This window comes from Ovis aries, chromosome 14 (genome assembly GCF_016772045.2).
Source record: "Ovis aries strain OAR_USU_Benz2616 breed Rambouillet chromosome 14, ARS-UI_Ramb_v3.0, whole genome shotgun sequence".
Taxonomy (NCBI): domain Eukaryota; kingdom Metazoa; phylum Chordata; class Mammalia; order Artiodactyla; family Bovidae; genus Ovis; species Ovis aries.
In genome coordinates this window covers 15593359-15616696 of record NC_056067.1, presented here as the reverse complement: position 1 = coordinate 15616696, position 23338 = coordinate 15593359, and the positions used below count along the sequence as shown (strand labels likewise).

General features: G+C 37.6%; 1 protein-coding gene across 7 annotated transcripts in view; it reads right to left on the bottom strand.

The window, feature by feature from the left end:
- Window positions 1–23338, bottom strand: part of PHKB (phosphorylase kinase regulatory subunit beta) — a 236778-nt gene that overhangs the window by 39927 nt on the left and 173513 nt on the right. For all 7 annotated transcript variants that reach the window (XM_060398304.1, XM_042231578.1, XM_060398307.1 and 4 more), the window contains 6 exons: window positions 12743–12798; window positions 12122–12215; window positions 6353–6436; window positions 5786–5890; window positions 4569–4651; window positions 4276–4366 (listed from right to left, as the gene is read on the bottom strand). In XM_060398304.1, the coding sequence (XP_060254287.1) occupies window positions 4276–4366; window positions 4569–4651; window positions 5786–5890; window positions 6353–6436; window positions 12122–12215; window positions 12743–12798 (513 nt within the window). The remainder of the gene's footprint in view (window positions 1–4275; window positions 4367–4568; window positions 4652–5785; window positions 5891–6352; window positions 6437–12121; window positions 12216–12742; window positions 12799–23338) is intronic.

Genomic DNA, 23338 nt, shown 5'->3' with positions numbered 1-23338 from the left:
ACAAGTTAATGAGTTATAATAAATAGCAGAATCAGATGAACTGTTTTTTCTTTCTATCCTCTTATTTATAAGTTCAACTAAAAACTCAGAACTTTAATTAAAGTGATAAAAGACAAAAATTTGATGCTTAAAAAAGCCATGAAATACTAAAACTATATTCAGAAAATATAATGTGAAATTACTCTTTGGATTTGGCTACCATAATATATTTCAAGGCTATTCTATGATAAGATACTGCCAAATCTCCATTTTTCAGGATCATGAAGTTATTGATTATCTAGGCCAGTGCTTCTCTATATTCTGGCAAGCAATATTTGGTCATTTTATATCCCATTGTGTGTGTGTTAGTTGCTCAGTCATGTCCGACTCTTTCTGTCAATGGTATTCTCCAGGCAAGAATACTGGAGTGGGTTGCCATGCCCTCCTCCAGGGTATCTTCCTGACCCAGGGATTGAACCCAGGTCTGCCTGCATTGTCGACAGATTCTTTACCGTTTGAGCTACCAGAGAACCCCTTGAGCAAACTAAATGAGGCCAAACTTGAACATAGTAGTTGCTTATCAGTGGTTCATGTATAAATGAATGATAACCCACAGTGATTTCTAGCACTAAGTGTCACTTCTGATGAATTGTCAAGTGAGAAATATACTGACAAGGAAACAAGCCATAAATTGTTACTTTAAAAATAAGGCAATTCTTTAATCGAAACTGTGTTACATATATTACTTTCTCTATTTTCTCCTGTTCCTTTCAAATGTGAAGCAACAGGATTTAGGGAATGTTACTCTTGTTGGCTAACCTCCAGAGTTGTGCTGCCTTCTCTTCCACTGAAAATTCATAAAGTAGGTGATCAACAAATATCCACTACAAATGGCAGAATGAACATGTTACCAATCATACTAAAGCCTCCTTGCAGAGTCTGAATGAGAAAGGCCAAATATGCAACTAATTTTCACATTTTTATGTGGCCCAGCCACAGTAAGGGTCTGAGAGGAAAGTCTGTGCCTGGGCAGAGGGCAGTACAAAGCAAAACTAAAGTCTACAGAGCGGTATTTCCTAAGATGCAGACTTACCCCTTGAACATCTTGCTCTATAGTTAACTAATTTGTTAGACAAATATTTACTGAACACATATATGCCAAGCACTAGGCTAGGTATTAAGGATATAGCATGGACAAAATACACATAATACACATTAATTCAATTCATAAAGTAAATGCTACTCTGAATTAACAGATAAGTTGTAGATTTCATTAATAGTCTATAGAGTTTTTGATTTTAAAAATTTAGTTGGTTGGACAGGCTCCTAAATTATTTTTTTAAAAACTGAATTACAGTTGTAAAATATTATATGTTAGAGGTATACAATGCAGTGATTCATAATTTTTAAAGGTTATACTCCAAGTGTAGGTATTATAAAATCTTGGCTAGTTTTATAAAAAAGCTATTGCAATTATTTTGCTAGGGATTAATACTTTAGTTCTGATGGTAATTAAATAACTTACTATTGACAAATATATATGTCAAATGCAATACAATATTCAAAAATGATATTCAATTATATCCCCCAAGACCCTCTCCAACTGAACATACCACCAAAGACTGTACTCCATCCCATTATTCTGAATCCTTATCTGGCCTTATCTTTGGTTTTGCTCTCCTACTAAAATAAGTCTCATGAGATCAGGAACTCTGTATATTTTTTTTCAGCATTATATCTCCATTGCCTAGAGAGGTCACTCAGTAAGTATTTGTCAAATCAAGGAACCAATATTTACATATTTCTTACAGAGAGAACAGTAGTGAGCAGAATACTCTGGGAATGCAGAGATGAGTAAAGTCTGGACTAATAAAGAGTTTGCAATCCACAAAGGGAAGCAGGTACAAGAAATTAGTTCTACCTAAAATAAGAGCTATAGCAGAGCTCAAGGAAAATGCCACAGAAACACGCTGGAAGGAGAAATTAATTCCAGACTTGGAGACTTCACTAAAGAGATGAGATTGATCTAAGTTATAAAATTAAAGTATGACTTACAAGGAAAAAAAGAAAAAAAGCAGTTCTGGAATAGAGTAATAGCATGAACAGGGAAAAAAATAAATCACATTAAAGATTTGGAAAGTACTCAGTACTCTTGGAGTGGAAATCAGGACTGAGAATTAGCTGCATGAAGACATGTCCTGAGTGATGAAGCTAGGAAGTGATGCTGAGGCCCAGTGATGAGAGAGACTATAGATCATGGGCTGAAGACATCTGAAAGAGCCTTAAATAAAGGCCCAGAGAAGTATACAGGTGTCATTTCCATTTCTTACACTAAAGAGAAGATAAAGGCTAGTTTGAGGGTGTGAAGGGTTGTTTAATGGGTATAGTGTTTCGGTTTTACAAGACAAAAAGAGACATTTTCTCTGGTTAAGACTGTACTCAAGGGTTTAGTGCACAGCAGAGAGCAGAAGATATAACGATTAAATAATAATTTAAGTGAAAGACTCATAAATGAATTGATTAAAAATTGGAAAGCTGTCATTTATGTCCAAGATGTAGATACGAACAAAGGCTTCACTGGTTAGTGATGAGAAGCTGTTATCCATTGCTCCAACTTTCAAAGTGCAGTGTTGCACAAACTCATGGTCTAGCATCTATGCTGTTAGGATTAAGCCACTTGTGTTGCCTATGTGAAAATAATCTGTACTGTTGTAAATATCCTATACAATCTAATAATGTACCATTTCGCTGTCTTCTGAATCTGCATTGGTAGAAAGCAACAACTGAGAGATGTTTCTGATACTGTACAGAACAGTGCAACACCCCTGGCTCCTTAACCCAACCCTGCTCTCAGGACATGGAAGCAAAATGTACATCCTTTAAGCAGAAGGCTAGATGTTTATTTTCTGGGAACCTGAAAAACCCAGAAGAAAAAAACACCCAGATATTGGCACCTGGGTTTTCCCCAGCAAAAATGGTCCTTGCCACTAGCCCACCTTATGAGTAAATTCACCATGACAATGATCCTTGTTCCCAAACACACAGCTTCCAATAAATTTTTTATTCTTTCACTCTTAAAAATAAAGGGATAGCTGACAAATGACTCCAACATGAAAGACTGAGCCCCCTGAAAACAGAGAAAAGAAACCTGAAAGAGATAATGTACAAAGGAAAGATTTCCAAAGCTATCCTGTTAATATTCTCAGAAGGATAAGACAAAATATAATATTCAGAAAAAAAGGACAAGATACTATAAAAGAGAAAATTAAAAACAAGATAGCTAAAATATAAAAATCAGCAGAGGAGCTACATGCTAAACATCAAGGAAATTGCCCCAGAAAGCATTATACACAAAAAGACAAAACAAAAAATAATGGGAAAAGATAAAAACTTAGATAAAAGTCAATTGAGTATACAAAACACAAGCAATGGTGAATGAGAATGTAAACATGCCATTTACCAGGTTACTTACATAGGTCCCTCTTTATAAATTTTCCTCTTTCTTACTCAATACTGTGCACCTACCGCATAAAAGACTATGAATGATCACTTTTTAATGGAAATAAGACATTTAAGCCCATAATGGACTACAATTTGGATAGTTTATGTTAATGGTCATAAAAGGATATTAAAAAAGAAAAGTATCCTCTCTGGACTGAGTGATTCTGCAGAACTTGCCTTTAATGCTCAGTAAGACTTCAAAGCCCAGTGATGTTGAAAGAAAGGAGGCTACTCCAGGCAGAGGAAATGGAGTGAGCAGAAAGGGGCAGAACCTCAAAAAGCTGAGAACACAGTAATTAAGCTGTATTGGCTGAAGCAGAAAGAATGTTTAGCAGGAGATAATTGTAGGCAGAGAGGCTGCTGTGGCTCATAGGAACCACAAAGGGATTCTGTTATTTAGGAGCTGTGAACATAAAGCTGTAAAATCTGAATGGAACAAGCATTATCTCCAGGTTGGTGTCACTGTGGGGTAGGGAAAAGAGCACTGGCCCATGGAGTCAAAGAACCTGAGATTATACAGGTCACTTCACCACTCTGGCCTCCAGCTTCCTCAGATGCAAAAGTGAGGTAAGAGATGACCTTTTAAAGTCTAAAATTCTGATGGGAAACCAGTGCAATTGCTCAAGCATCAGATTGGAAGGATCAGATAAACAGGGTGGTGACAACGGGAATAGGAAGGTAGACAGAGAATAAAACATTCAGACAAAAGCCTTACAAAGAATATAATTAAGAAACATAGTTGATTCTAAGGATTAATTGTGCTGGAAAAAGAAACACTGAAATTCAGAAGACTACCTGTAGACGATCAACATGAACTTTGACTCCTCCTATCATTCCTTTCTTAAAAGCTGCCAGCATATCTAATATGGGATTGAATCGGCTACCTCTGAAAAATATAAACAGATAAAATGTGCATATTAACAACAGAATGAGAAATTAATAATCTAGTACTAAGTGCCTTTTATATATGCAAACCACTCTGTTACATGCTGAGATGGATATAAAAATGCAAGGAGGCCCTGCTTCCAAAGGGTTCACAGTAATAATGGCAGTGAGATGCATGCACCTCACTTCTTTCATCAACCTACCTTATATTGTCTTCCCGGATGAGAACAAGGAAAAGTGGACGTCCATGCATTTTCCAGTACTGCTTAATAAACTGGAGTGCATTCTATTAAAACATAAGAATGAGGTAGGATGTGATGGCATAGTATCTGAGTTGATCAGGATGCTTAACCATTAGTGGCAAAGAGCCAACAAAACTCTTACATATCCAGATAATTTCACAAACTCTGGATAAGACTACTTAGGGGTAGAAATGTTCTAATAACACTCAGGTTAAGCTAGAAATCATTTTGACTTTAAACATTGTTCTTACAAATAATCAGATCACCAGATCACACATGTCTTAAAGTTGCCTTGTTTGCTTTTTTTTTTTTTTTGAGGCCTAACAAATACAGTTCAAGAGTGGTCTCAGGGAAGGAAAATCAACCCAAGGTTATCATCCAGAAGATTTCATTCTCACTCCACAATTTATATTACAGTAGGTTAAAGAGATTGGGCTGAACTATATATATCATCAAAAACATGAAGAGTTCTTTATTTGACTCAATTTCTATTATCATCATTATCACATCAAACATATACATAACATTTCACTATGTACCAGGCACTATTCTGAGGGCTCTGCATATATTAACTCCTAATCCTCAGGATAGTCCTATTCAGTTACACAGATGAGAAAACAGGAACACAGAGAAGTTAACTAATTTGCCCAAGATTACACAGCTGGTAAACAGTGGAATCAAGATTTTAACAAGTAAATCTGGCTCCAGACTTCATGCTCTAGGCCATGACTCTAAGCTTCTCTACTCTGCAAATGAAAAAGGGATTGAAGGAGATTTTAACTGACTGGGTATTATGAGTTAGGGGAGGTTTTATTTGAAATTCTTCATAAATAAAATCATTTTGCTAACTCAACTTTGTTCAAAAAGAGACAAATTTACTGTTATATGAACCTGGTTTCCAAAACAGTTCCCCCTCTGCTTTCACAATATATATACATATATATCCTTTTATTCCATTTGTAGAAGGTAGAGCAAATAAAGTCATACAACTTTGTATAAAACAGAATACATCTATTATTCTAAGGCTGCAAGTAGTTTAACTCCCCAGAACTATGCAGATGATGTTTAACTTTCATATTTGATACTGTATTAATCCAGTAGCATAGGCCCAGGAGCACTTCATTTAACATACAATAGAATCAGCAGAAACAAAATCATCCCCTTCAATAAAAGGCTACCTTTATGTCATCTATCAGCAGTAAAACATCTTGAGACATGTAGAAATCACTAAGGTCAAAGATGATAGGGTAACAAACCACAGTCTTTCCTAGAATGCGATAAATCTGTAAGTGATAGTAAAAAAAGTCATATATCCATCCATACCTATATACGAAACAGACGAAAGGCTAGTCTTAAAATACTAGTCTTAAAAATTAAAACTGATGTTTATTCTGAATAAGCAAATAATCTTATAAAATCTATATAATATCAAGAAATTTTAGTTTCTTAATTGAATCAGTATGCTGATAAAGTAGTTCACCTCTATTGTAATGGAAAAAATCTGAGTAAACACTACTACAATCAGATATCTTACTATGCTTAGAAGTAACAGTGAGATGTGTATTTATTTTTAGAAGAGTTCACGAAAGCATACAAAACTAATTATTTACTTGTAGAAAATAATAATTGAGATAATTAGCACAAGTATGATGAAATGTGCAAATGGATGCACAACAGGTCAAACATCATTCTAGTCTGTGGTATTACAATCTGAAGACTGCTCTATAAGGAAATTTCATGAGCACCTTTGATGTACCAAGGCAGCCAATAGGTCTATCTGGCCTTCCGCAGAGTCCTAATTTTTCATTGATACCCAGATGGAAATAAGCCTGTAAGACACAAATATGTAAATCAGAGCCAGACAAAAATTAATGCTTTTCGTTTTTTTGCCCCACCTCGACTACTGCCCTGCTAATTTCTGATTTTTCCAAAGAGGTCAGGGAAACTTTATTCAATGGACTTGCAGGAAAATAAGACAGCCGATGACATCAACTTAGATTCTGGGGCACTGGGAGATTTGAGAGTGAAACGTTTGAGATCCATTTAGCAATATTCTAAAATTCAGCACTGTTCTTATATTATCATGTCATAAATTTACAACTTGCTTGGCTCTACCTGATTCACACAAGAACACAGAGACAAATGCTTCCTATGTGATAAAACTTTTCACTATTTAAAGGTTAAAAAATCAGGGCCACATAACTTCTACTAGATTTCTATCTTCAATTATCTCCTACCAACAAGAAAATATCTTTATTGCTTTTTCTGATTATATGAATTTTATGAAAAATTTAATCCATATCCTACAAGGGAATGGTCCTGTTACTCTCACAACAGGCAACAACTCGTTCACTTTGGTATGTGTTAAAAGGAGTGTAATTTATTGTTTGATCCCTAAGAAACACTGGAAGTATAAAATATGGTTACAATTTTTTAACAGTACATAGATAAATATATACCCATATCGTATACATACACATATACACATGTGCATATATTTACATAAATGGGTTCATATAATATATAATCTGGTATTCAGTTTTTTAAAATTAGTATTGTTCTTTTCTACAGAGGAAAAACAGACCTGGAAGGAACTAGATGTTAATCAGTGCCAGAGGATGAGCGCTTTATCCAATTAAGAGGTCTCCTTACAGTATTTAAAATTAACATGGATTCACCTGATGAAGGTAGCTCCCAATTTTTTGTTATTTCAAAACTAATTCAGTAACCACCTTTTGTCAGTGTAGTATTACTTCTGCAGGATAATTTCCCAGACTGGATAGAGTCAAAGAGAATATATATTCTCTTTCATCATAATGGCAGGTTGGTCACCCTCCAGAAATAATGGACCAATTACATCTACATTAACAGTGCACAGGCCATTTTTGTCATTCTCTTGGGTCACAAGGATATTTCATCTTAGTTTTAAACAACTGTATTCAAATATTTTGTGGTTGACCATTTTCCTATACATTTAATAGTTATTTGTATGTTATATACATTTTTTCCTTTCATCAAATATTTTACTCAATCTGCTCATCTTCAATGTTGTTATGAAATGTGAGAACAACAACATATTAATTCAAACATCATTTCAGCACGTGGTATTTCAATCTAAACAATTTTCTGCTAGGAAATTTCACAAGCACCTTTGATGTGCTGGTCGTTTATGCCACCTACAACTAAATTTATTTAAATGTGTCAATCACTTCCTTAATGGCTTTTGGGCACTGGTGTTACTCTAAGATTGGACTTTTCCTTCCAACAGTTGTAAAATGTTCTAATTTTTCTTTTAGTAATTTTATATTTGATCATTAAAAATATTTAAATCTTTAATCTGTCTGGAATTTATTTTTGTATCTGAAGAGAGGCAGAAATCTAACCTAAATTTTCTTAAATGTAAAATAAAACCAACTGTCTTTACACAATCTATTATGATTTGAACTGATTTCAAGTATCAATCTCAACATATACAAATTTAACGCCATCACCAGAGCTCTCTGTTCATTTTGTCATGATGCACACATGTATGTTAGAATTAGGTCTGTCTCTCTCCTTCTGCACTGACTATTCCTAGAGAATAGCATCCCCTGAGTTGGCACTGTGCCTAGCATACAGCTGTGCTCAGGAAATACTTGGTGGATGAATGAGAAAGCAAGCTAATGTCCTCTGGAGCCACATGTACTGTGCATATTAATTCTGGAATAGCAGTGGTTTTAGACAAAGCCAACTAGACAGAAAAAGTTCTCCATAAAGCATTTTATTGTATAGGCTGCACTAAAACTGCAATGCACAGCACTAGATGGAGATACCCTTCCTTTGTATTTACCTAGGTAGAAAGGAAATCTTTAAATACTATTCAATTAAATTAAAAGCCGTTTCCTTAACTTCCTGAGCCACAGAAGGTCTATGACAATTAGGTAATCAGATGCAGAATGCTCTCTATATTACAGGATGTAGATAATACTGTTCCTATGTTATATACATTCACACCATTTAATGAGCTGAAACATACAGAAGGGACAAAACCACCCAGAAACCCAGAAACACTTCATTCTCTTGGGTTGGCCAAAACTTTTGTTCAATTTTTCTGTAAGATGACTCTAGTAGCATCATTGTCTAACTTCATTCAAAACAATTGTTGGATTGTATTGTGACAGCTGTCATATCAGTGTGCATAAAAAAAAAAAAACTTAGCAAACTGGTCAATTTTTGTGTAGCCATTTTAATACTGAGGACAGAAGAAAAAAAATGCAGCATTTTCAGCCATTATGCTTTATTATTGCAAGAAAAGTAAAAACACAACCGAAATACAAGAAAATGTTTGTGCGATGTATAGAGAAGGTGCTGTGATTGATTGAACGTGTCAAAAGTGGTTTGTGAAGTTTCATAGTAGAGATTTTCACTGGATGATACTCCATGGTTGGGTAGACCAGTTGAAGTTGACAGCAATCAAACTGAGACATCAGCTGAAAACAGTGTTATACCACATAAGAGAGAGCCAACATACTCAAAATATCTAAATCAAACACTGAAAATCATTTGCACGAGCTTGATTATGTTAATCATTTTGATGTTTGGGTTCCATGTAAGTTGCTGCTGCTGCTAAGTCACTTCAGTCGTGTCCGACTCTGCGCGACCCCATAGACGGCAGCACACCAGGCTCCCCCATCCCTGGGATTCTCCAGGCAAGAACACTGGAGTGGGTTGCCATTTCCTTCTCCAATGCATGAAAGTGAAAAGTGAAAGTGAAGTCTCTCAGTCGTGTCCAAATCAGCGACCCCATGGACTGCAGCCTACCAGGCTCCTCCGTCCATGGGATTTTCTAGGCAAGAGTACTGGAGTGGGGTGCCATTGCCTTCTCTGTCCGTGTAAGTAAAGCAAAAGAAAAATCTTCTTGATCATATTTCCATATGTGATTCTCTACTTAAGTGTAATAAAAATGTTCTGTTTCTAAAACAAATTGTAACAGGCAATGAAAAGTGGATATAACTGTACAATAATGTGGAAGGAAAGACTGCGGGGCAAGCAAAATAAAACCAACAACCACACCAAAGGCCAGCCTTCATCCAAAGAAGGTTATGCTGTGTATGTGGTGGGAATGGAAGGGAGTCCTCTATATATACGAGCTCCTTCAGGAAAATAAAATGATTAATTTCAACAAATACTTATCCCAGTAAGACAAACTGAAAGCAGCACTTGACAAAAAGCGTCCAGAATTAGTCAACAGAAAATGCATAATCTTTCATAGGATAATGGAAGACTGCATGCTTTTTTGATGACCAGGTAAAAATTGCTACAACTTGGCTGTGAAGTTTGCTGTATTTGTGACATTGCACCTTCAGATTTCCATTTATTTTTGTCTTTAAAAATTCTGTTAGTGGAAATAATTCCCATTCCCTGGAAGACTGTAAAAGGTACCTGGAAAAGTTCTTTGCTCAAAAAGATAAAAAGTTTTGGGAAGACAGAATTATGAGGTTGCCTGAAAAATGGCAGAGGGTAGTAGAACAAAACGGTGACTAAGTTGTTCAATCAAGTTCTTGGTAAAAATGAAAAAACGTGTCTTCTATTTTTACTTAAAAATTCAAAGGAACTTTTTGGTCAACCCAATAAATCTTCACTTTGTAACAGAATGCTTGCTACCACATCTGTGATTCCTCAGCAGCTTGTACTAACATTTATCACAGTACAACCAAAGTGGATTGTCATTATAATTTTTTTTTCTGTCATCTCACGAGATTCAGAGGTCACTGACTGAGAACATGGGCAGGGTCATTTTGTCTACATGCCCCATATAGTGCTCTGCACAGAGCAGGTGTTGCTGATGAAGGAATAAAATGCCGCTATCACGTCATCTAAAGGAGATCAGTCCTGGCTGTTCCTTGGAAGGACTGATGCTGAAGCTGAAACTCCAATACTTTGTCCACCTCATGCGAAGAGTTGACTCATTGGAAAAGACTGATGCTGGGAGGGACTGGAGGCAGGAGGAGAAGGGGATGACAGAGAATGAGATGGCTGGATGGCATCACTGACTCGATGGACATGAGTTTGGGTGAACTCCAGGAGTTGTTGATGGACAGGAAGGCCTGGCATGCTGCAATTCATGGGGTCGCAAAGAGTTGGACATGACTGAGCGACTGAACTGAACTGAGAGCCATGTTGGTCTTTTAAATCTTGCCTGCATGTCGTCTGGCAGAGTACAGACTCTAACGGAAAGAGTTGTTGATATAAATTAGGCCTGAAAAAACAGGTTCAGGTTAATTTGCTTTGAAAGCATGTTTACCAAAGAATAATAACCTTTGTTATCATTCTCTGGAGCTTTCAGTGAGAGACCTTAAAAGTGTATCAGCAAATACAGCCTGTACCTGAATGATAAATGCACAGTGTTATAGCCTTGGACTTTCAGACCTTCCATGCTGCCTCCTCTCCTTACCTAGGGGATCCTTACTTCCCTCTTGGACTCATTTAGCCTTTTCCATGAAACCCAGCTTTCCACCATTTACTTCTTGGTGTGATTTTAAAGTGTTACCTCCTCTAGGGTTCCTTGCATTTTCAGCCATATCTCTTTAATTAGGGCAGAAAAATTCTAAATTTGTTAAGGACTTTTGAAGAGCTGGTGCTCTGGGTTACCTCTGGTTTTGTGGCTAATAGGTAAGGTCCAGTCTGATTAGCAACAACACTGGGGCCTTGCATTTTCCCTGTAATGTCCACCTCACTTCTCTAAGCTTTTATTCTTTTTGTAAAGTCAAGGCTTTAATCAAAAACATTTACATCAACTTTACTGACTTTACCTGAAAGAAACCAAACACTTCCACCAAACACTGTGGAAATTTTCCTGTATTGCTTTTAACAATTACCAAATAAAAACAGGTTTATTAAATAATTAGTGGAGATCAACAATTTCCTGCCCCTAATGAGCAGGAATATTTCTAAACTCAGGCACTCCTGGATACATCTGTAGAGCAGTGCATGCAAAAGGCCTCAAAAGTCACCACTTTTAATTCAATCCAGTAGGTATGTAACTATATCAAAGATAAATTCAGTTGTCACTTTACAATTATATTGAGAACCAGCAAACCAAAGAAGATAGGAATCACTTCAGACTTCAAAGAGTAAGGCAAGAGAAAAAGGGCAGTAGTTATTACCAACAATATTTAGTTGAGAACATTTCTTTAATAGTTAAAGGGGGAATCAATCAAATGTAAAGGTTAATTTGATACACCACTACTCATATTAAGGCTAATTTGTTATTTAATTGGTCAGTCCAGGTTAGTAACAACACTTTAGCAAGGAGTGGAAGCTAACAAGACCTATGAATATAATGCACACACACAATGCAGTTGATTTTTAGTAACAATGTTTGATAAAGTGGGTCTCTCAACTTAATCAAAGACTTATGGATCAATGACCTTATCTAGAATTGGATTTTAGCTATGCTTCTTAACTATAAACTAAGTAATCATCATGCTCTAGTACCTCCACAAAGGAGACAGTAAAGAAACAGCATTACTTACTTTCACCAGCTCCTGCTGGGCCCAGATCTGAATGGGTTCCACCTGTTGAGGAGTTTGAGTCTGAATACCATATGTGTTGAGGAAAACCTGAAGGCTAGAAAACAAAAGGAAAAAAAGATATTGCATTTATTAAAAACCATGATGAAGGGGGAGGAGAAAAGGTGAGAGACTGTGCTAGCTGGGAATGTATTATCATTTGTTAAATATCAGCAATATGTCATCTGCACTGAAATCCACAGGCCCTCTTTTGGCGGGGCGGGGTGGGGGGGGTGGTTTCTTCACAGAGCATCAGATGTGAGCTCTGGGGGCTGGCAGTAACGTAAGTACTAACTTAGGAGATGATCCCCATAATCTGTTCGCATTAATTTCTCAAAACTACATGCTGGGCAACACTGGTTCAGGTCACAGGCTTTAATATTTGCATCAACTAAAACAAAATTGTTTTTAAACATGAAAATAATGTTGTTCTGACACTTAAAGTGACATTAGTGACATCCTGGAAACCCTGTTAAGGGATCTATGAAACTAATTTCTACCACCATACATAATATTATAAGCCTAAAGCAATCAACCTCCTTCCCTCTCTGTCAAAAGAACATACCACCCATCTGGATTTCATACCGTTGGCTTTCTGCTATGAGTGCTACATAAACAACCAAATCATTTTCCAGTGGACCCTGTAACACAGAATAAGAGGGGGGAACATGTTAAAAGATCTGATCATCACTGACAATAAGGAGAACCAAGGACAACATTAACCATCTCTAAGCAGTTCATTAAAATGATGGACACCAGCTGGCTCTAAGCAGTCGCCTCTCCTTCCTTTCTCTCCATTTGCCTACTAATCAGTTTGATGGTGTAGACAGAGTAATGGAATACCAAGGAATGGAAAGCCATAAATCTCACCGCTGCCAGAGGGCCAGAAGGGCTAGACTTTCAGGGCTATTTTGAATGATGCATAAGAGTAGTTTAGGAACTGAGAGTCATTTTCCATCATTTAACTATGAAAGGAAGAGTAGGAACTAAAAATAAAAACCCAACTTACATACTCTCTAAAAAGGGACTGTGAGTTAAAATAGTTCATTCCACATCTTCACTGCAAAAAGCTTTCCCCTTTTTTGTTAGCCAGTTTTACTTGGGCACCTTATACATCAAAATAGCTTTATTCTAATATACAGCTTCTACAGTAGAGAATGAACTACCCAGTTGACTATATAATTAACACTGTGTTTGTTAAATACAAGCTGTTGGGCTTAATAGTTCTAATCAAACATAGTGTTGGACATTTACTATTCTTTTTGGTGTGGAAAAGATTCACTGTAGCATATATTATGCATTGTTAAAATGAACCCAATTTTAAACTTGTATATAATTAACATAAAGAAGCACCAATAAACTACAGTATTAGGAGGCTCCAAAAATACTGATCAAACATAATTTCTTTATAGTAATGAATCCAACATTCCCAATAGTATGCTGTAAAATGTTTGATTTACCATCAGTCAGCTCCTCTCTATGGTATTCAATATGCCACTAGAATTTATGTATGATAGAATGCAAGAAACACCAGCATACATATATCAGCAGTAAATAACATATAGTAGAAGGATGGTTCTCAGAATCATCATGACAATGCTATTTCAGGAAGTCCTCAATGTGATTTAAAAGAACAGATGAGAGAAAATATGATGGAACAACCACACAAAAATAAATACACATTAAAAATGCTATAAATTCTATTTTTATTTGATAAAAACTTTAAAACTTGATGTTACTCAAAAAGATGAGAAAAAGTAATTATTTAGAGTCTCAGGATTTCTACAAATGAAAGCATTAAAATTTATTTTTCTTGGATGAAATTTATTCATCAAAAGGAGAAGTAACCTTATGGTGGGCCATTATCTTGAGGACAATTAGAGTTTTTAAATAAAAAGCAAGTGAATACATCTATTAGAATACAGACATTATTCCAATGTAAGAAAGGTAGCTTATAGATCCTAATAAGTGAATCAGTATATTCTTTTCGAATCACAGACCCGTTTAGGACAATGTTATTTCTATTTGCATGACAGAGCACTTTGATCTAAAATGCCTACTACAACATGTTGAATCAGAGTAAGCATCTGGTTAGAGGACTTTTTGACAACTGAAGAACACTTCTATTGTGAAAACAGCATTTCAGAAACTTCCAATTCACAAACCATCTACCATAATGAGCTTAGGTTTTTAACCCTAGCCCAAGTAGGACCCTTCACCCATTTCTTTTCACAGAAAAAAATTTGCATGACCAGTCCCACCACACCAATTCTCTTCCTTTCAGTGACAAAGTTGGAACTACTTTTCTCTGCATTTTCGTAATTTTCTTCAAATCACCAAAATTGTTGTCTAAACCTGAAGTCTCTCTGAAAACTTCCTAACAGTAATTAACACATTCTATTTCTGAATAGTATTATTCTTCATAATATTATAATACTTTCTGCTTTTAGGTTCACAAAGTATGTAAGAATACGTGCACACACACACACACACACACACACACACGTAACATATTTGAAGGGCTCCAAGGTGGCACAGAGGTAAAGAATCTATCTGCCACAGAGTAGGAAATAGCAACCCATTCCAGGATTCCTACCTGGACAATTCTATGCACAGGAGAACCTGGCGGGTTACAGTCCACGGTGTCGCAGAGTCGGACACGACTGTGCAACTCAGCATCCACATATACATACTCAGTGACTCCTCTCACATAGAATATACAATGTCCTAAAGTGATGGTTACTGTTGCCATTGTTACTTTTCAATCCTGAATGTTGCTATAGAAATGAAGAGAGATGGGACTACTTCCTAGTGGTCCAGTGGTTGAGAATCTGCCTTCTAATGCAGGAGATGTGGGTTTGATCCCTGGTTAGGATCTATTAATAAGATCCTACATGGTACAGAGCAACTAAGCCCAAGCAAGCCAGTTAGTGAGCCTGAGCAACTAAGACCTGATGCAGCCAAAAATAATAATAATTATTATTATTATTTAAAAAATGAAAAGAGAATATTATGGTATTTTATCAATTACTTTATCAATTAAGATATTTTATAAGGGAAGGGTTACAGGATTTTGGTGACCAAATTGGTGCAAATCAGACGCTCTCTCCCTCTTCAACCACCATCCTCCACATGCATACACACAGACACCCTGTTTAAAACTCTTCACTGAATTCCCATTGTTCACAGAATAAGAACCAAGCTTACAACAGCCTACAAGTCCTTACATAACCTAGCTCCAGCCTACTATTTTCTCATTCTCTTCTCTTCTTCACCACATTTTGGCCACACTGGCGTCTCTCTGCCCCTTGAACATGCCAACTATGTTCCTATCACAGGGCCTCCGCTCTTGCTGCACTCTTGCTTGGAATGTTTTCCCTTTAGATTGTTGCATGAGGTCCTCTTGTTATGCAGGTCTCAAGTATCATCTCTTCCTTAGAAAGGTCTTCATGTTCTACCATGGCAGCCCTCCTCTATTACTTTACTTTATTTGTCTGCTTTACAGTACTTGTCATTTCTAGAAATTATTGATTTTATTTACTTATATATTCACTGTTATTTATCCTTACCAGAAAACAACTCCCTGACGACAGGCAACTTGATCTATCTTGTCTATCACTATGGCCCCAGTGCCAAGAAAAAATGCCTGCCACACAGTAGGTGCTTACTATCTGAGGAATGACTGCCCAGGCAAATTTCTCTATGTTCTTCTGTGTTTATGTAAAATAAAAAATGAGAATAATGGTATGTAGGAGGCCTAACATAAAGGCAGAGGATCAAACAAAAGAGGGCCAATAGAAATATTTACAAACTTTGACCTGCTAAACAAATGATATTTATACTATTATTTGCTGTATGACTATATCAATTAACCTTGCTAAGCTTCAGTTTCCTCACTGGTAAATTGGGATAATAAAAATATCTGCATGTACATCTGCCTAGATTCTAGTTTTCAAATTACCCAAATCAGGTCAAAGTAACAAGGCTAGTTTTCAGCTAGGAGTAATAAATAAAATAGTAAAATACAACTTTCAAAGGATATATAGAGAAACTTAAATGTGAATGTACCCTAATGGTTTCCCTTCCCCTCTTCTTTTTCAAATTTAATTTTAATAATTAATGAATATAATTCAATTATTTGGATCATAGAAAAAATAAGAGAATACCAAAAAAACATCTACTTCTGCTTCACTGACTATACTAAAGCCTTTGACCATGTGGATCACAACAAACTGTGGAAAATTCTTAAAGACATGGGAATATCAGACCACCTTACCTGTCTCCTGAGAAATCTGTATGCAGGTCAAGAAGCAACAGTTAGAACTGGACATGGAACAATCACTGGTTCCAAACTGGGAAAGGAGTATGTCAAGGTTGTATATTGTCACCGGGTTATTTAACTTATATGCAGAGTACATCATGCAAGATGCTGGCCTGGATGAAGCACAAGCTGGAATCAAGATGGCCAGGAGAAATATCAATAATCTCAGATATGCAGATGATACCACCCTTATGGCAGAGAGTGAAGAAGAACTAAAGAGCCTCTTGTGGAAAGTAAAAGAGGGGAGTGAAAAAGTTGGCTTCAAACTCAACATTCAAAATCATCGCATCCAGTCCCATCAGTTCAGTTCAGTTCAGTAGCTTAGTCATGTCTGACTCTTTGTGACCCCATGAACCGCAGCACGCCAGGCCTCCCTGTCCATCATCAACTCCCAGAGTCTACCCAAACTCACATCCATTGAGTCGGTGATGCCATCCAACCATCTCATCCTCTGTCGTCCCCTTCTCCTCCTGCCCTCAATCTTTCCCAGCATCAGGGTCTTTTCAAATGAGTCAGCTCTTCGCATCAGGTGGCCAAAGTATTGGAGTTTCAGCTTCAACATCAGTCCTTCCAATGAACACCCAGGACTGATCTTCTTTAGGATGGACTAGTTGGATCTCCTGGTAGTCCAAGGGACTCTCAAGTCTTCTCCAACACCACAGTTCAAAAGCATCAATTCTTCAGTGCTCATCCTTCTTAACAGTCCAACTCTCACATCTATACATGACCACTGGAAAAACCATAGCCTTGACTAGACAGACCTTTGTTGACAAAGTAATGTCTCTGCTTTTTAATATGCTATCTAGGTTGGTCATAACTTTCCTTCCAAGGAGTAAGCATCTTTTAATTTCATGGCTGCAGTCACCATCTGCAGTGACTTTGGAGCCCCCCAAAATAGTCAGCCAGTGTTTCCACTGTTTCCCCATCTATTTGCCATGAAGTGATGGGACTGGATGCCATGATCTTCGTTTTCTGAATGTTGAGCTTTAAGCCAGCTTTTTCACTCTCCTCTTTCACTTTCAAGAGGCTCTTTAGTTCTTCACTTTTTGCCATAAGGGTGGTGTCATCTGCATATCTGAGGTTATTGATATTTCTCCCAGAAAACTTGATTCCAGCTTGGGCTTCTTTCAGCCCAGAGTTTCTCATGATGTACTCTGCATATAAGTTAAATAAGCAGGGTGACAATATACAGCCTTGATGTATTCCTTTTCCTATTTGGAACCAGTCTGTTGTTCCATGTCCAGTTCTAACTGTTGCTTCCTGACCTGCATACAGGTTTCTCAAAGGTGGGTCAGGTGGTCTGATATTCCCATCAGTTTCAGAATTTCCCACAGTTTATTGTGATCCACACAGTCAAAGGCTTTGGCATAGTCAATAAAGTAGAAATACATGTTTTTCTAGAACTCTCTTGCCGATCACATCACTTCATGGCAAATAGATGGGGCAACAATGGAAAGAGTGACAGGCTTTATTTTCTTGGTCTACAAAATCATTGTGGACGGTGACTGCACCCATGAAATTAAAAGACGCTTGCTCCTTGGAAGAAAAGCTATGACCAACCTAGACAGTGTATTAAAAAGCAGAGACATTAATTTGTCAACAAAGATCCATCTAGTCAAAGCTATGGTTTTTTCCAGTTGTTATACATGGATGTGAGAGCTGGACAATAAAGAAGGCTGAGTGCCAAAGAACTGATGCTTTTGAACTGTGATGTTGGAGAAGACTCTTGCGGGTCCTCTGGACTGCAAGGAGATCAAACCAGTCAATCCTAAAGGAAATCAGCCCTGAATATTCATTGGCAGGACGGATGCTAAAGCTGAAACTCCAATACTTTGGCCACCTGATGCAAAGAGCTGACTCATTAGAAAAGACCCTGATGCTGAGAAAGACTAAAGGCCAGAGGAGAAGCACACAACATTGGACAAGATGATTGGATGGCTTCATCAACTCAATGAACATAAGTTTGACTAAGCTCTGGAAGACGGTGAAGGACAGGGAAACCTAGTGTGCTGTAGTCCATGGGGTTGAGAAGAGTTGGATACAACTGAATGACTGAACAACAACAACAAGTGGTTCAAAATTTTAAACTTATGAAGAAATTTTCAGTGAAATCTCTCTTCTGCCTGTGGCCCATACATCCATCCCACTATTCACCAACCAGGCAACTGCTAGCTTACTTAAGCCTCTTTTCAGTGTTTCCTTTTGCCTATAAAAGCAGATAATCTATAATCTTACTTTGTCACATTATGGACAGAAAGTAGAATTCTATAAGCACTTTTTTCCACTTAATTACATATCATGGTATTCTTTTTATATATTAGTACACAGAATATGCCCTCATTTTTTTGCTGTAACTGCTTAGCATACCCTTATTTTGTATATGTACCATACTTATTAATGTTACTTTTTCACATCTTTTGTCATTTAAGGCTAGTCATCCTTTTGCACTGAAATCTCTGGACATGGTTATAGTTAAAGAGTGGACCATAAAAATCAGGTTTTACTTTCACTTATAAAAGCAGAACAACGCAACCAAAGTCATTCAGAAGCTTTACTGCCACTGGATCAAGTGGGGCAAGAGAAGACTATTAGCAAAGATCAGTAGGATTGGATTTTAGGAGCAGGCAGTGGGAAAAATGTGAGTTTTTCTAGGATAATGGCACAGAAAGATGTATAGATTCTACTTACATCTTATTCATGGAAATAGCATGACAGCCTATTAACAAGAATTACATTATTTTGTTGATTACATTTGTTTTGTAGTCTAGTTTAGAAAGTCAAGGAATTATAACTCAAGAGTCTGCTGTATGCACTGTCACAAAAACTTCAATTTTTAAAGATGAGGAAACTGAGGTGAAGAGAGGTAAAATATGTCAAAGGTCATCCATCTAGTCAGGTAGAGCTTATACCTGACTGCAGATATGTCTAAGTCTAAAGTCAGTGTGGTACATGTCAGGCGTGTATTATGCGCTGCTTGCAGCTGTGGTTTGTATTAGTCAGGGTTCTCCAGGGAAACAGCCAACAGAGTGCATGTGTGTGTGTTTGTATGTTTGTGTAAAGAGCAGGGATTTAATGTAAAGAACTGGTTCAGGCAAAGACTCTGTGTGTGTGTGTGTGTGTGTGTGTGTGTGTGTGTGTGTGTGTGTGTGTGTGTGTGTAAAGAGAAGAAAGAGATTTACTGTAAAGAATTGGCTCAGGCAATTGCAGAGTCTGGCAAGTCCAACGATCTGCCAGGTAAGTGGGCAAACTGGCTAAACCCATGAAAGCGATGGTGTAGTTCTAGTCCAAAGGCCAGGAGGCTTAAATACGCCGTTCTAATCTAAAGGCAGGAAAAAAGCCAATATTTCAGTTTGAAGGCCATGAGACAGGGAGAATCCACTCATACTTGGGGGAAGGTAAGAGACGTGGTTCTCTTCAGGCCTTCAGGGATGAGGCCCACCCACATTACGGACTGCAATCTGACCTGCTCACTCTACTGATCTAAATGTTAATCTCATCAAAAACATCTTAACTCTTATCCAGAATGTTTGACCAAATATGTAAGCACTTCATGTCACATCCAGGGTGACACATAAAATTATCCATCACATAGTTGTAGGAATGTCTTACAATCATGAGGAGCAATTGTTGTTTTTCAGTTGCTCAGTTCTGTCTGATGCTTTGCGACCCTGTGGACTGCAGCATGCCAGGCTTCCCTGTCCTTCACCATCTCCTGGAGGTTGTTCAAAATCATGTCCGCTCATGTCGATCACTCATGTCCAGATGGTGATGCCATACAACCATCTCATCCAATGTCATCCCCTTCTCCTCCTGCCTTCAATTTTCCTCAGCATCAGAGTTTTTTCCAATAAGTCAGCTTTTTGCATCAGGTGGCTAAAGGAGCTTCAGCATCGGTCCTTTCAATGAATATTCAGGGCTGATTTCTTTCAGGATTGACTGGTTTGATCTCCTTGCAGTCCAAGGGACTCTCAAGAGTCTTCTCCAACACCACAGTTCAAAAGCATCAATTCTATGGCACTCAACTTTCTTTTATGGTCCAACTCTAACACCTATACATGACTACTGGAAAAATCATAGCTTTGACTCTATGGATCTCTGTGAGCAAAGTAAGACTCTGCTTTCTAATATACTGTCTAGGTTGGTCATAGCTTTTCTTTCAGGGAGCAAGTGTCTTTTAATTTCATGGCTGCAGTCACTGTCTGCAATGATTATGGAGCCCAAGAAGATAAAGCCTGTCACTTTTTCCACTGTTTCCCTATCTATTTGCCATGAAGTGATGGGACCAGACGCCATGATCTTCGTTTTCTGAATGTTGAGTTTTAAGCCAGCTTTTACACTCTCCTCTTTCATTTTCATCAAGAGGCTCTTTAGTTCCTCTCTGCTTTCTGTTATAAGGGTGGTGCCATTTGCACATCTGAGGTTATTAATATTTCTCCTGGCAATCTTGTTCACAGCTTGTGCTTCATCCAGCCCAGCATTTTGCATGATGTACTCTGCATATAAGTTGAATAAGCAGTGTGACAATATACAGCCTTGACTACTCCTTACCCAATCTGCAAACAGTCTGTTGTTCCATATCCAGTTCTAACTTGTATCTTGACCTGCATACAGGTTTCTCAGGAGGCAGGTATGGTGGTCTCGTATTCCCATGTCTTTTCGGAGAAGGCCATGACACTACATTCCAGTACTCTTGCCTGGAAAATCCCATGGATGGAAGAGCCTACTAGGCTGCGGTCCGTGGGGTCGCTAAGAGTCGGACACGACAAAGAGACTTAACTTTCACTTTTCACTTTCATGCACTGGAGAAGGAAATGGCAACCCACTTCAGTGTTCTTTCCTGGAGAGTCCCAGGGATGGCGGAGCCTGGTGGGCTGCCGTCTATGGGGTCACACAGAGTCAGACATGACTGAAATGACTTAGCAGCAGTAGCAGCAAGAATTTTCCAGTCTGTTGAGATCCACACAGTCAAAGGCTTTAGCATAGTCAATGAAACAGAAGTAGATGTGTTTTTATAATTCCCTTTCATTTCCTATGATCCAACAGATATTAGCAATTTGATCTCTCGTTCCTCTGCCTTTTCTAAATCCAACTGTACATTTGGAAGTTCTTAGTTCACATACTGTTGAAGCCTACCTTGGAGGACTTTGCTATCATGTGAAGTGAGGGCAATTGTGCTGTGGTTTGAACATTCTTTGCCCTTCTTTGGGACTGGAATGAAAACTGATCTTTTCCAGTCCTGCGGCCATTGCTGAGTTTTCCAACTTTGCTGGCATATTGAGTGCAGCACTTTAAACAGCATCATCTTTTAGGATTTGAAATAGCTCTGCTGGAAGGGATTAGATCTGATAGACAGTTCCTGAAGAACTATGGATGGAGGTTTGTAACCTTGTACGGGAGGCAGTGATAAAACCATCCCCAAGAAAAAGAAAAGCAATAAGACAAAATGGTTGTCTGAGGAGGCCTTACAAATGACTGAGAAAAGAAGAAAAGTGAAAGGCAAAGGAGAAAAGGAAAAATATACCTATCTGAATGCAGAGTTCCAAAGAATAACAAGGAGGGATAAGAAAGCCTTCCTAAGTGAACAATGCAAAGACATAAAGGAAAACAATAGAATGGAAAAGACTATAGATCTCTTTAAGTAAATAAATTAGAGATACCAAGGGAACATTTCATGCAAAGATGGGCACAATAAAACACAGAAATGGCATGGACCTAACAGAAGCAGAAGAGATTAAGAAGAGGTGGCAAGAATACACAGAAGAACTATACAAAAAATTTCTTAATGATGTGGATAACCATGATGTTGTGATCCCTCACTTAGAGCCAGACATCCTGGAATGTTAAGTCAAGTGGGCCTTAGGAAGCATTACTATGAATAGGGAGTAGAGGCGTGAGCAAAAGCTTTTGTGTTCTACCAAGAGTCACTCTACATTCTCTTGAAATTAGGTTTGAAGAAAAACTAAACTCCAAGTGGTGTGTACAAAACACCTATTTTCTTATCTCCTTTTCGATAGAATTTATTTCTTAAATTCTTGGCAATTAAGTTTCTTCTATTAAATAATGTATACAGCATGTAAAAAACATGATTCTTATTTTTGCAACATTGTATTAAGCCCTGGTCTAAGCAGATTTATTTTTAACATGCTCTATGCTGCATAAAACAATATACTGTGGCTGGCTTGAATGGATCTTTTACTAAAAGAAGAGCACAGGAGGAGGGAGAGAAGAAAAGAATAAAAGAAGCCAACAAATAAACAGGTCACACTCCACACAAGCTGGTCTTGCCTCAAGGGCAGTGCATTTGAAACATTCTCTGCCTCTGCTGCTGGGGCCTTACAGAAACTTATTTATGCTCATTAGCCTTCATCAGTAGGTCCTGCCAACATCCAGCATTGTTTCATTACACTCATTTTTCAGCAAAACCTCATAGCTGAAGAAACCAGGCAGACACTTTATATTAATACATCTCAATTTCAACTGGAGACACCATAGTCATAGTAGTTTTTCTACAAGAGCCAAATAATAGGCTACAGCAGATTGAACACAAGGCATATCCTGACTCCAACACCCTGGCATCTTGTTCTGACATTTTCAACCAAGCCAAAGTAGCTACATGGAGAAAATTAATAGGGAAGCAGAGGAAAGTCAAGTGGAAATACCTGACAAATAACAATAAGCACAGTTAAAAAGCTAAACCTAGCTTAAGAGTGAAGCTGGTCAGGGATAAAATGGCCCTTTAGGACCCTTGTATTTATACACTGAATTAGTGATCATACTAGCTTTCAAGAGGAAAATACATGAATATTAAAAAGTATTCCCAAACCTCAGACATATAGTTTCAAATATCTGAATGAATAAAT